Here is a 15,476-nt window from a genome sequence, read left to right on the forward strand (position 1 = left end):
ATAAAGCTAGCGAGACAGAAGTTAAGCTCTCCTTGCAACATGGCAAATTGAACCTCCCCCACCCTCATTCAGATCTGGCGTTTGGAATTATTTTGGTTTTCATGTGACGTATGACCCTGAAGGTAAGCGCGTCATGGACTAAAGTAAAACAGTATGTTGGATGTGCCACGCAATGCTCAATTACATGGGTGGGAACTAGTGCTGTTAGCGCAGTTAGCTCGTTAACGTGTTGCCGTCAGCCCCAGCACGGGGGTCTAGCTCGTTAACGGAGATTTGCCGTGTTGTGGCGTTAACGTCATTTCACGAGATTAACGCTGACAGCACTAGTGGGAACAAACGAATATGACTGCACATTTACTCGCGACATCATCCTAGTGCAAAGACAAGTGGAAGCAGACAAAAACAACAAGCATGCATGCTACAAACTTTACCCGAGTCATTTAGACAGCCGTTAGCACATGATTCTCCTTATGGGGACCTGATATGTTTAATATTGTGGCGAGCTCAGACAAGGAGGAGACGGAGGTGTCGTTTGGTCTTGCTTCCCGTGAGCTAGCCAGGGAGCACAGCCGTTTATTGACATCTGCAGAAGAACACTGCCGCTAGCTAACTGCTCAGCGCGGCAACCGCACAGCAACAACAACACAACACGGGCGCCCTCTGACCCCGGAAGGACACACCGTCGCAGCGAGAGGCGTCACCCGTCACTATGGCAACATAAACAAAACATAACTGTACAAACAGAACCCCGAACAGCCCTGACCCGCTACATAGCCCCCACCTAAGGGGTCAGTCGTCCCCGACGACCCCATTACCCCACACAAAGTCCTGCAAATGTCCAGGTGCCTTCTTTTGGCGCACGGGTCACCCGCGAAGTCGGGTCAGAACATGGGGTGCCTCCTCAGACCGAATCCACTGTCACCCACTTTTCTGCCCAATGGGCGAGCTCAGACGAAGTGAAGTGAAGATCGGAAGGAGTGTCGTTGGGTCTGCTTTCCTCTGATGAGCTAGCGCAGGCGAGAGCACAGCGCGTTATATACACATGACATTTCATACTCAGCCGGTCGTAGAACGCGACAACACGCTGGACCTTGCCGTTAAGACAACTGCACAGCGCGCACACAACAGCCTGACAGGCCCCACGACTCTGAAATACAACATACACTCACCAGGGATTACCGACTCTGCCACCAAGCGAGCGACAACAGACGAGAGGGCGTCACCCGTCACTTATGAGCACCCACATAAACAAAAACATAAACTAGACAAAAACGAGAACCCACCGAACAGTCCCTTGACCCGCTACAATAAACTGTCTGCGAAATATAGCCCATGATCGCAAAGAAGCGTATGTAGTATAGGGTAGATCTTTTCATTTTGTCTGAAAGTAGCCCATTTTCTCTGTAATAAACTCTCTTTTCCAAAGATGAGTGATTCCTCAATCAGATACAGGTGTTACCGCGCCAGATCCGCGGCCCCGAACCGTAGTAAGGAAACCTTCTGGCAGTTACTTGAAGGTTCCGTAACTGACTCGTAGCCGGTGTTGTGCCAAAAAGTGATTGTCTGCCAAAAACTGATTTCCGGTATTTGCCAAAAAGCGATTGCTCATATTTAAAGTGCTATAAGTAACTTGTTGGGCTATAATATGTTAAACATATGTCAAATGCATCCCTTATGGATGACATAAAGTCATCTTGAGCCACAAACAACATTCGTGTAACAAGATACAAGCCGCAATCAGTTTTTGGCAGCGACTTTTATATAACCTTTATTTATGCAGTAAAAAAAATCTCATTAACATTAAAAATGTATTTTGTAAGAGTAAGTTGCCCAACAGGACAGCAGAAATGGCAGCAAATATTACAATAGTTCTGTAAAAATATTTTAAGTGGGGATAAAGGACCGGATTGGTTATAATGTAAGTACAAGTTGTAAAGATACTTAAAAAACAGATAATTTTTTAATTCTTTATGTAACCCCTTTGTATCCCCTGTTCACCGAAGTCTATTACGAACTTTATTTCTTCTCTAAGGCACGAACACCGCGTACAGTGGGCTGAAACAGTTTACTCACAGCGAGCATCGCCGACACAACTCTGGCTGTCGAGGGAGTTATTATATTCCTTTTATTTATTTTCTTTTCGTCTCTTCTGTAGCTAACCGTTACTTTTCCCCCTTCTCCGCTCTCTCTCTTCACACACACACCAGGCAGTCCCGCTACACACATCCCGAATACATTTCCCATCAGGCTTCATCCTTAAAGGGCCATGCCTGTAACACAGGGCTTGCAAAATCGCTAGCCCGACGTCCCGGGGCTAGCGATTTTTCCAGTCGGGCTACCAAAATCTATCTCTGCCCTGCCCGTCGGGCTATTGTAGGAAGGAAAAATATATGTCAATGCTTTTGCATTCTTTCGGAAATGTAGCTGGGTAATTATGTCATTGGCATCGGTGAGCCACTGTCAATATGTGACATATTGAAATCGCGTTTGAATTTGCGCTTGTTTTTTGCTTTCACTTTGCAAATGTCCAGGTGCCTTCTTTTGGCGCACCGGCCGGTCACGACCGGCGGGGGAAAAGTCACTCGGGTCAGAACATGGGGTGCCACCATCATCCCACTTCTGACACCAATGTGGCGAGCTCAGACAACGAGGAGACGGAGGTGTCGTTTGGTCTTGCTTCCCGTGAGCTAGCCAGGGAGCACAGCCGTTTATTGACATCTGCAGAAGAACACTGCCGCTAGCTAACTGCTCAGCGCGGCAACCGCACAGCAACAACAACAACAACACACAGGGCGCCCTCTGACCCCGGAAGGACACACCGTCGCAGCGAGAGGGCGTCACCCGTCACTATGGCAACATAAACAAAACATAACTGTACAAACAGAACCCCGAACAGCCCTGACCCGCTACAATATGCTGCTGAGAATATAGCCCAGAAGAAGCGTATAGTATAGCTTTTATTTTGGAAAGAGCCATTTCTCTGTAATAAACTCTCTTTTCCAAAGATGAGTGATTCCTCAATCAGATTTATTTTTTTAATTACTTTGTTGTTTCAGCAACATTAAATTTAAAAACTGTACTTTTGAGTTAAAATATATATTTATAATTTTAATAAATGACAAATTAAAAAGGCATGAACATTTTTTTGTATCGAAAAAATATCGAACCGTGACACCAAAGTATCGAACCGAACCGTGAATTTTGTGTATCGTTGCACCCCTAATCATATCACATGTTATGCGAATATTTTATTTAATATTATACATATATATATATTTATATATATATATATATATATATATAAATTCAATTTAAATCTATAAATCCAATGTAAATTTTTCCTTTAAAGAGAGAGAGTGTTGTTGTATTGTCATATTGTATTTATAAAATAATTTACAAACAAAAATAAAAACAATAATAATTACATTTAAGTAAAGCCTCATTATTATGTCATAACAAATGAATACATTCAGTTGTTTGTCACATAAGTAAGTAACTAATATTATTTCCTTAGCTGTGTGATAAGGAGGCAGCTGTAACGTCACAGTAAAGAAGAAGACTCTGAATTTGAATACAGTGTTGTTCATTTTTGACCCCCCAAAAAAGCAGTAAATAAGGACCAGAGCTGCAGCTGAGTGCTACAATATAGCTTCTGGTGTTAATGGAAAAGTACAATCTGCACGTATTCACAGACTCTGAAGGACGCAAATGAGTCCACCCGGCAGGACTTCCAGCGGGAGGCGGAGCTGCTGACGGTGCTCCAACACCAGCACATTGTGCGGTTCTACGGCGTCTGTACCGACGGAGAGCCGCTGGCCATGGTGTTTGAATACATGAGGCACGGAGACCTGAACCGCTTTCTTCGGTATGTATCAGTACAAACTCCACATCAGACCATGCCTGCTGAACATAATGCTGATCCTTTCTGTGATCATAAAGTGTGTTGTAGATTTTCCCAACAAATATTAGCCTTTGAATATGTTCCTCGTCTGTGTGGCTCAGAAAAAGTACTGGATGAAAGGCAGCAGAGGCAGCAACAAAAGAAGTTATTACAAACACCTCATTGCCTTTTTTCACAGCAGACTCGTCAGAAGCCCCGAAAATCTCAGTAAGAAAGTGTCTCAGCGAGCCATCAAAGTGTGACAGTGTTACAGCAGCAACACAAACGGAAGCAGATAAATATGATTCAGTCATCACTAAAGCTAAGATGAATAGCTGATTAATCAGTTATTTGATTAAATAAATGTTTTATCCTTGATTAATTCCTGCCATTTACAAGCTGAAGTATTTTTAAAGAGCAAGTGCTAAAAGAAAAACTGTTTCTGGCTGTGACATGTGAATGTTTGCTGATTTGTTCGGCTGATTTACTGCATTTGGAAGGTTTGTAGGTTTTTTCACATGTTGCTATGTTTCAGACTCATTTGATGCTTGATTCAGCTTTTACAATTATTTCATCTAAACTTCATAAAAGACTAAGAGAGTACTCATACCCTCCCATTGGTACTTGGATAAAGCAGTTTGTCATTGAATTCATCAGGAGATCAGATTTGCCCTTGTGCAATAATCATTGAGGTGAATAGTATGAAATATTGATACATTTATTAGTTTTTTTTCTAATTTCACTTGATATCAAAGAGAACTCTACTCCCCCAGAGTTTCGTAAGCTCTCTCACATTGTCTCTCCAGATAAGGAAAGACTTTATGTGTACACACTGTCTGCACTGTGCTGATGCTGCACATCATAAAGCCAAAACACCCAGAAACATTAGCAGGCAGAGGTCATCACTGTCCCAACGGTTTCACTGGGACTAGTTTTTTATTTTCAGGCCTTCACATATATCGAGACCCTCCCAACATGCGGTAAAAACTGAAGCCTTCTTTGAACAATTCTACAAATTTGGCACAACGTTTTGGAGGTTTCTGCTTTCCTTTTTGGGAGAATTGTCCAAGCTTTGCCAGGCAGCTCAGTGAGTTTTTGAGCAGAGATGCACAAGATGCTTCCGGCACACAAAACTACTTCTGTGTTTTTCTGACTGCTTTGGGGAAATGTAAATCTTCCCCTCAGCCTGAGAGTTTTCATTCGAGATTACTCTCTGTTTTTCCATCTTTACCTATATCTTGTGTGGGCTGAATAGGTATGAATACTTATATTATCCTGGTCTTGTTGCAGACAGAAACACTGTTAAGCTGCTTTTACTGTTTGACTGTAGGGATAGTGTTATTGAGCTCAGCTTTTGGTTTCCTCCGCATGTGCTGATGGGAAATGTGGCCAAGTGGTTCAGTCTTTGTTTGATCAGACCAGAGGACTTGTTTTTTGTGGTCTGGAAGTCTTTTAGGTGCCTTTTAGGAAACTCCCAGCAGACTGTCAATTGTCTTTTAGTGAGGAAGGGCTTCCGTATGGCCATCTCTACCATAAAGCGGGGAGTAGAGGAGTGCTGCACTCTGGCTCATTCCATCTCCAAAAAGAGAAACGTCCTCCAAACTTCCTCCATTTGAGAATCACTTAAGGAGTATCCTGTTTTTTGGGGGGCCGCAGTTTGAAACCTTACAGCATCTGTTCTTTTCCTAATTATGCCCATTAAATTCAGTCAGGCACAGATGGAGTAAAGTTGTGCGAGTAGGAACACTTGCTTTACTTCTCTCTGGGATAACTTTCTCGGAGATGAAATGCTGGTTTGGCAGCGAGGCTACAAATACACACAGCCGCTCTATCAGGTGACCACGCGGCTCCGACGTGCTACGCTTATGAGGAGAGTTACGCCCTGTTGCAAGTTTTGTGAGGTGCTTTTTTGATATTTAATGGATCGGATTAAATTTTTAATTTTTCTCCGATATCCGATCCAGTAATTACGTCAGTATCAGACCGATACCGATACGTAATATCGGATCGGTCCATCTCTAGTACTCAATATCCTAGTTTTAAATATTTGAGTCTGGACCTCAGGTGTTTTTCATTTTTCATTACCTGCTTTTTAAGACCAAAGAATTAAAAACTGTGTTTCCCATTGTCTCAGCCCTCACTTCCCCCCTGCTGGTTATATCCATTAAGCCCCTGCAGGTCAGAACCACCTGGTTTATAAGCGCTCTGCAAACATTTCACATTTTTAAACTATAAATGTAGTTAAAAGCTATTTAAACCTGTTTATTAATTTAATGTAGAGTCTTTGTTAGCAGTTAGACGTATTTTACATCATGTAACTGTTTTACAGTGTTGTCATACGTTATCTTTTTGTGCGCCAACCTCCACTTACACAAGTACCAACACTTGAATCTGTTTACAACAACATCATAATATGTAATTTGTTAAATGATCATATACTGCTTTTAGATGTGCTTCAGATGTTGAAAATGGGACTCGCTCACACAGATAAATGACTGCAGCTCTTTAAAAGCTGCCATCTGTGAGCTGCACTGCTTTTATCACTCAAACTTGATGTGTGTTTAAAAGTTAAACCCACTCAGCTGACCTCAGTGCAGCATGTGCGGTTCCGCCGGTCACTCGGCGTATCGGTGGATTTTGTGTGTTTAAGTAGAAATGCCACAAGGAGTCATGAGGACAGCCGTGGAAGTGTTTGTGCTCGACTTCACAGACTATTATATTTGATATTTTTGAGGCGGCTGCGTTTCCTCTCTCTCCACACTGTAAGGTTTCCGAGGTCCTGTTTGAACGGTGTTTAGATGATTTGGAGACTCAGAAATAGCCAGGGCGGTTTTAAATCTCTCTGAAATTTGGCATGTGTTTCTTTTCAAGTCAAGCATTTCACATGAATCACCAGCTCACCTTTAACATCACCTGTTAATTATTTTACATCATAATTTCTCTTCCATTCCCTTCCTCTTATGATTCTGTGAACCTAATGTGTCGGTAAATGTATGGACCAGTTTGCTGAATTTGAAACAGGAAGAAATTCATTTCATTCCAGTGTTGAAACTCACCAACACTGGAGACCATCTGCTCTAAGAAAAACTGACCAAACTTTATTCACATATTAAAACACTCCAACCAAAGCAGCTGACAAACAACAAGAACCAGATATTACACCAAAAGCATTTTAGTCTGTTAATTTCCATGCCAGGTATGTATTGTAGTCTTGTTTTCATTTTATTAGATATAAAAGGTGCTTTGTATTCTTTCTCATAATTTTCTTTGTCAGCAAGCTAAAACCTTCACCTGTATGTCACTCACGCAGTTAACAGTTGGCACTGTGAGGAGGAAGCTAGAGACTTGTAAGCTGGTGTGGATCTACTTAGTTACACATATAAACGTTGTTTGAGAGGTTTGTGAAGCTAAATATGTCCACACATCCAGCAGGGAGACCTGGGAGCGGAGGATGGGGTGAATGAGGGGATGGCCTAATTTTGTAGTCCTGAAATAACATTTTAGCCACATTATTGTTTAGATGCGTACCGCAGAAAACGCCTCCACTGGTTTGCTAGATAAAGATTGGTGTTTTATTTATTTACATTTATGGACAAAACTCATCAATAAACATTTCTGTAAATGCACCAGAGTTAGCCATGGGCTAGTTTTCCTCTTTAGTCCCCAACTAGATCTTAAAAGCAACCTAAAAACAAAACAATATATAACATCAACATTATAGAAACAAATAAAAGTTAGAAAGAAGAAAAAAACATAACAGAAAACTCATACAAAAGGAAAGCAAGGTGGAAACAGGAGAATCAAACCAAATCAATGCTGATAAAACTGATGTTTGAAAATTTGTATTCTGCTCTCTGATGTTGATGTGTACAGTGTTCCACAGCCTTTACAGAAAATGCAGACCGACCAAAAGAACTGAAAGCAATAATACACTCCTGTCTAGTCAGGTTCCTTGTAATTTGGTTTCTGTTTACCTCAGTGGCAGGAAACTGACTAAATTAGCTCAGTACTTTTAGCCTGTTTGCCTTTTCCATTCAAATCCTGCATGTGCAGCTTGGTATTGGATCCAAAAATGTCTGCATAAAAGAGGAATGTAGCAAAGATTTCAGCTTTATCAGCAAAAGAAAAAAAATAGTATGACTTATTTGAACAAGGATACCTACCTAATTAATGCTACGTAACACAGAAAATACAGTACTCGAGTTTAACTCACCAAAACAAGAGCAAAGACTTCATGGATGGTCTGTTAATAGAATTAACCACAAAGTGAGCAAACTTATGTGTGATCATTGCATTTAAAATGCCCCGAAAAGCACCAACGTCACAAACATGACTAAGAGGACATGACAAGTGTCCATCAGAGGAACTGCAGTTTCTCTGCCGCTCTGGCGGTGCCTTCATTTCTTCACGCACAGATGTTGCTGCATGGTTCGATTTTTACCAGCTGGAACAATAATGTGAAAAAAAACTGTGGTTTTTATCAAATGTGATGTAAAAACAACTGAGAGCCACATAATTCATTTGAGTGACTGCTGACAAGAAAATAATTGTTACTGTGTGCGTGACGGGTGAGGGATTGTGCGTGTTGTAGAAGAAGAAATGTTTTCTGATTAAAATTGCATACTATACATAAAACACTGTGTATATAAACCATTCCCAGGGCCCTTAGGTGAGCCACTGGTGCCTTACAAGTGATAGCAACCCACCAGTAAAAACAGCATTGTAAATTTACAGTATGGATAAAGAGATGCAAATTATTACCCAGGGAGGCAAAGAGTGACTCACAGATGAGTGAAAAACACAGACATACAAGAACTCAAGCCAAACATTCTTACCATCACAAGAAAAGTAACCAAAGACACTGAAGGAGAGACAAAGAGAGAGAAATGTAAGAGCTGAATCTCCTGGATAACTCACAACATGTCAAGGCATGGGTCAGTTTTTATTATTTATAAGAAGTCCTCGCATCAATAATCTCAAATGAGAGTGAATACCAACTATCCAAGTGTTTTAGCACTTGGGTAGAAATAGAGAAGATTCCTTGAACTGTGCAGTGAACTGATTTTTTTTATCTGGAGAAGGGGTTATGTGGCAAATTAGGTAATGATAACAAATGATAACACTTGAATTGTTGCATAACATGGTGACAGAAGAGCTTCAAAATCTGTTTTTCAATCATCTAAAAAACCTTTGCAAACCTCTGGGGGGAGCTGGAGGAGAAGGGTCAGTGCTGAATAGCGCTCACTTGGCACCTGGGCAACCATCTGACGCTACGATTAGAGCAGACGGCGCTGATGCTGTCTGCCAGGTGTCCTCCACAGGAGGCAGATTGGAAATGAAAACACACAGAGAGGCGCGCGAACAGACTTTTCCCGAGATATATGTTCAGGAAGGGATGGAAATCGCATTTTCAGCAGACAGCATGGATGAGATGTCCGAGAGACCCCACAATGCAGCTGCTTTCCCACCCTGCCACCTGCCTTTTAAACTAATAGTGATTGTATAGACAACTTCCTTTGTAAGGAGGGGACAAAGTGGAGAGGAGAGATATTAGGATGGATGGAGACACATCAGCTGTGATTTGCTCATTTAGGCAGGAGTTGGACGTGAGAGTGGGTGTTTATGGTCCACGAAAACCATGAAGAGTTAATGCACTCTGCATCTCTGAATTGCATTATTGCAAATCAATTGTAGGCGTATTATAAGCCTTGTGTTTTTGATTAAGCATCACTGTTAAATGGCTTTATTATGGTGTGGTCGTGCTCACCATGTCTGGGGAGTTCTAGAGAGCTCGTATATGTCACAAATGTTCAATCTGCAGATTGCGTGCTGAGGTCATCGTCCTTCAGGTCACCCAAGGTTGGTGCCATAGTTACAGCAAAAAAATACAAAAGCCTGAATTGCTCATTCAAGTGTTTGATAACCTGCACAGCCACCAGCAACAGAGAAGAATATCACAGCATGTCGAGTTCATTCAGTTTACGGTCCACAGTGGTCAGAAGTTTCCATCTAATGCAGAAAAAGTGCATTTAATAAAGTATTCATTTCAAGAGAAAAGGAAAATAGGTCATCAAATAGTTAATGACTTACAGTATTGTACACTATAAACAAAGAGGAGTCTCATTTGCAGCATGACACCTGAAGTCGCTCTTTACGTGACAGTAAAGCACAGACTTACTGCTGAAACAGATCAAATGCAGAGAATAAATTTGTCTGAAGGTATCAATAATGTACCTTTTCACTTCATGTAAATATTATTATCCTGCTTACTTCAATATAAAGTCTTTTGTAGACTAGACAACCTTCAAACAAGCTGGGTCATCCTGTGCCTGTGCTGCTTGACAACTTTAGTCAGTTTTGTTTTTTAAAAATATGACTTTTTTTCTGTTGTTCTCTTAGTCTGGAAAATAACGAAATACACTTTTTATTTGAAAATACCCAAGTTGTGTAAATCCACTTCATACTCTTTTTACTAAATTGTCTCTACTTTTCCCCTCTACTTTGACAGCAGTAATTACTTTTCAGATTCAGATTTGACATTAAAGACACTTTTAAAACTGTGCAGCACATTGTTAAAGATTATATCAGTGCCCCCAACCTATTTCCGTGTGACCTTCTGCAAAGAGTAGTGCTTTTCAGATGTGCACTCTTTTCCTCTCTAAACTTCTCAGAATCTTTTATATAAGTAAGAGAAAAGTCCACACAGTGAATGCAGAGCTTTGTGTTTCCTTGGAACCGATGGCATTAATCGTCTCACGACTGCTCAGCCTCATTCTGTGACTGTTTTGAAAAGCACTCAAACCCACCCCCAATATCTTAGAACTTAATTATTTGTGTACTAAGAAGCTGAATCCACCTCTGTCTCATCCAGCTACAATAAACTGCTGCTTATACACTTGTGCATCTGTATCGACGCTCTAATAATGCCACATAAATCAGTGTAACACACACCAAAACATTTGCTTTGGATGCATTAGGTACACTGTGCCTCTAATTCTTTTAAGTAGATTTTGAAACTATGGTATTTTTACTTTCACCTTGCGATCTTCCTACATTTTGATGAAGCTAAAATATTAAAATAAATTCAGACCAACAGATGTGGATTAAAGCAGCTGTGTGTCCTTTTTGTGCCCCCTGTAGAGCTCATGGCCCTGACGCTCACATCCTGGACGAGTCCAAGATGCCCCCGCTGGGTGAGCTCACTCTCCCTCAGATGCTGCACATCGCTGCTCAGATTGCCTCAGGCATGGTCTACCTCGCATCTCTGCACTTCGTTCACCGTGACCTGGCAACTCGCAACTGTCTGGTTGGAGAGGGTCTGGTGGTCAAAATCGGAGACTTCGGCATGTCCAGAGACATCTACAGCACAGATTACTATCGGGTAAACGGCTGAAACATAAAAGGAATACTTGACTGTTATTCTTAATGGGACTGTAAATTTAAACAAGACAGAAATATTACTCCTTTACTTCACTACTACATTGCCATTTGTTTCTATTTTATCTGCTCTGACGTATTTGTCACTAAAAGCAAGATTTCAGCTATTTCAGTTTACTGCAAACAACACTGTTTGACGCCGATCTAATACATTTCAACGACAGGAAGTTTGAAGTATGTAAACCGTATCATGAATACATGCAATCAAACTGCAATTACTCCATTGTTGGTTTCCAGGCTAATCCCTCTTTGTTGCAGTCTGGGTCGCAACAGGAGGACACATCATGCAAATAATATTCTGGTTCCACAAGTGAAACCAGATTTCCACTTCTTTAGAATCCCAGAGATTTCATTTGATACATTTTACATGATACATAATTCATCTGTGTTTTTGGGGGTCTTTTTTCCCTCGTACATACCCCCACAAACCTGCATGTGTTAGACTGTAGTTCTGTTAACTGGTTAGCAAGAACTGGAAGTTCCAGTGTGGAAGTTCATTAATGCTACATTCTTTAATGGCCAGCGGATTTGAGAGAAGTTAAACTGTAAAGAAGTCTGTGAGAAAGTGAAACTATTTCTCACGTTGTGGCCTCAGTGAACATTTTCCTGATATCTTTATTTATTATGTTGCTATTTTCAGCCATTAATGAATATAAGGATATTAATTTTGTAGATGATGGTCACCATTAAAGTGAAAAATGACAATAAACGATGGTAGCGCTAGCAATCAACTCATCAAGAGTGATTTACAAAAGCTTCGATGGTGATGAGCAAATGTTCAGCTTGAACTGTTAGAAACAGGACTTGACTTGAAACAACGGGCGCCATCATGGCCATCATTTATATACAGCCAAAAGATATTCTTATATTCTTCCAGCCAAAAGTTTAAAGATGCAAAACCCTTGTTGTCACTCTGAGTATTTGACTATAATCTTGTGAAATATGTGAGTGTGAAAAGCTCTAATTCAGTATATGAAACAATAAAAATAATAGTTAGATATATTTTTAAAAACCCAACTGAAGACAGCTGTTATCCTGCTGCTGTGTGAATGTATTTGAAACAAATCAAGGTGCGCTGTTCCTTTATCACATGTAACACACAGCAGGGGTTCTGATCTGCTCTCGGTACTGGAAATACTTAATCTGGAAACAGTGCAACCACTCACAAGCTGTGAATTCCCAATCTGACATCACGCAGACAAGTGAGGCTGCAGGTTAAAGATTGTTTCCTTTCTGTCTTGTGTTTCTCTGAAAAGTGAGGGCTGCAGTGCATGTGTAAACACAGCTGTACTGTTTTATTTGACTTTTATTACCCTCATTTTCATCTTCATACATTTATCCTTGGGTCTGTTAAAGCAGCTTAACACAATTCAGAGTTCAAAGTAATCATTTTTTATCTTATACCAGTTCGTCCACTACCTGAAAGCAACTGTTTGAGCTCGCTTGGCTGCTTCACCCAAATCAAATATTTGAGCAGGAACAGGTAATTCGGGCTTCTGTGTTCACGGCCAGAGCTTTTTTCATGAGATGACCGCTATTTGGAACACCTGCTCTCTGCTGCATCATAACAAACCGGGAGTAGAAAAAACTGTCTGAAACTCAGAGAGGAGAATGAATAGGTATAATAGGCCCACTCCTTCTCTTATTGAACTCAGTGTTTTGGATTTGTACTTTGAAGTATTATAGATCAAATACTAATATTGAACTTCTCTAGTCTCGTAAGAAGAGATATTTCAATTTTTCTTGTGTGAGGGTGAAAACATGATGTTGTCTAAGGAGAAAAACCATGCCCTAATCAACTGTAATTCTGTTAAAAATGACTAATGGGTTATTATGATTAAGCTACATAATACATATTCTGAAAAATACACTAAGATAAGAAGCACATGTGCTTTGTCTTCTCCTGAAGCGATTTAAACTGCAGGAGCAGAATATGTCGTGCATTTTGGATCTGTAAATCGCAGCATAAGCTTTGAGAGACTGTGGAGTGTGTACTTTTAAAAACTACAGTCAAACCGGCTGAATAATAGCACTGGACTTTTTCATGTTGCTTCCCCTTGGTGGGATTTGAGAATTTGAAAATCGCTCAAATCTGTTACAGCATTTTTTTTTCAGAAGTGAGAAAGGTTCATTCCTGTTTTCACGTGAAAGGGTTTTACTCATTAACAGCAGGTTGAGATCTCATAAATGCAATAAAAATTACAACCTAAGAGACTATCTAATATTATTTTTGTGGCGGTTAATCTTTTTTCCTTTTTTTATTTTGCATGAAACTACTGTAATCATTTTTAAACAGTCTGCCTATTTTTGATTTCAAGCTGGTCTCCCAGCTTGAAATAAGCAGCTCAAGATGAGTGGAAAGGAAAATCTATTTAAGATTTAATCTCATCAACAAAGCTAATTAAGGTTTCCATAATTAAAGTTCACTTAGTATTCGGTTCTTTATCTTCAGGTGGGTGGACGTACAATGCTCCCAATCCGCTGGATGCCCCCTGAGAGCATCATGTACAGGAAGTTCACGACGGAGAGCGACATCTGGAGCTTTGGCGTGGTCCTCTGGGAGATCTTCACCTATGGGAAACAGCCATGGTATCAGCTGTCCAATAGCGAGGTGGGTTGCAGTGGAAAAAAACATTATAAAATTGCATTGCAAAATTTCGGTAGCCCTTTCTATTACAGCTTGGTAATAATGTGGTAATAGCGTGGTAACAAGGCACATACAAGCATGTAATAATGTGGTAATAGCAGGGTAACGAGGCAGAAACAAGAGTGTAATAATGCGGTAAAAGTTATTACACCTCAATTACAAAGTAAGACCAGTTGATATTAAAGTAATATCATAGTAGCAACAGTGGTTACAGTAATATTCCACTAACATTATGTAATGAGATAATAAGGGCCCATAACTGTGGCTATTAACTGATTATTACTTTGTAATTGAGTCGTAATAACTTAGAAATTACCAAATTATTATTAATTATATCATTCTTGTTTCTGCCTTTTTACCCTACTATTACCACTTTATTACTAAGCTTTAATAGAAAGTGCTATCAAAGTTTTGTTCCAGTTAGCTTTGCTTTCACACCGCAGTGCAGTGAAAAACTTAAAGCAACGTACCTTCATCCTGCTGTCTCTACCTACATGGGTTGTGCGCTCTCTGTACTTCACACTGACTGTTCTGATGATGGGCATGTGCCTGATGGCACCAGTTAGCCTTCAATCAGCACATAGTTTTTAATCTAAATGAATGGAATTTTAATTGGTCACCTGGATATAAAAATGACCTTCAAATTTAATTGAAAAAGCTTCAGAAAGTGTGGTGACTGTGTCCTAAAATACCATAACCAAAAAAGCTTAATTTCTGAAAATACTGAACAGATTCCATATTGGTTCGTGTTATGGATACAATAAACCAAGTAAATATTTATTAAATTAACAAGAAGTAGTAGATTTTTGCAGCTTCACTGTTAAAACTAGTCTAATGTGCAAATGCGCAGTGCAACAACATGAATATTAATTGGTTCATTTGGGGTCAAGGGTGGGACAACCTCCATCTGTGGGGTTATCATAGAGCGCCAGTCCTTCCTCTTTATATGATGGCATTCTCTCACTCAGCCATAAACACCTGTGAGCTGTGCCTCAGACCGGTACCGGTCCCGGTCCGTGAGTCGTTTGGTACCGGTCCGCGAGAGTTGAGGCTCAGGTATGATATGTATGGTTTTCAGGGTTTTTATCGGTTTTCAGCGTTATTTTGTTATCGTTTTTATCGTTAACTCGGTTTTCCTGGGTCTTTTCACATGTGTTATGAATAAATCTTATTTTTTCGGTACCGGTACTGGTTTTATTTTGTTGTATTTATCCGCGACACCTTAAAGGCCGGTCCGTGAAAATATTGTCGGGCATAAACCGGTCCGTGGCGCAAAAAAGGTTGGGGACCGCTGGTGTAGTAGTATAAAAACCAAGTTTCAGTTGGATCTGGACTAAAGTCCCTCCAAGACTTTGGTTGTTTGGTCTGGACCCAGGTCAAGGAGAGGTTTCACATTTTGAAGTGTTAGTTTATGTCAGACTGAAAAGTAAGTCTGGACCAAACATGTTAGGTTTGATAGTTTCTTTAGATGACAAGACTGACAGCACTTATTTATTGGGAAATCACATGAAG

At 40.4% G+C, this 15,476-nt stretch overlaps 1 protein-coding gene across 1 annotated transcript in view; it reads left to right on the forward strand.

The window, feature by feature from the left end:
* ntrk1 (neurotrophic tyrosine kinase, receptor, type 1) overlaps nucleotides 1-15,476 on the forward strand; it is a 57,179-nt gene that overhangs the window by 36,530 nt on the left and 5,173 nt on the right. The window contains exons 14-16 of the mRNA XM_005923691.3: nucleotides 3,693-3,865; nucleotides 11,021-11,261; nucleotides 13,770-13,928. Coding sequence (XP_005923753.2) covers nucleotides 3,693-3,865; nucleotides 11,021-11,261; nucleotides 13,770-13,928 — 573 coding nt within the window. The remainder of the gene's footprint in view (nucleotides 1-3,692; nucleotides 3,866-11,020; nucleotides 11,262-13,769; nucleotides 13,929-15,476) is intronic.

Source organism: Haplochromis burtoni, unplaced genomic scaffold, assembly GCF_018398535.1.
Source record: "Haplochromis burtoni strain Fernald_Lab_line unplaced genomic scaffold, NCSU_Asbu1 Contig_64, whole genome shotgun sequence".
Lineage (NCBI taxonomy): Eukaryota > Metazoa > Chordata > Actinopteri > Cichliformes > Cichlidae > Haplochromis > Haplochromis burtoni.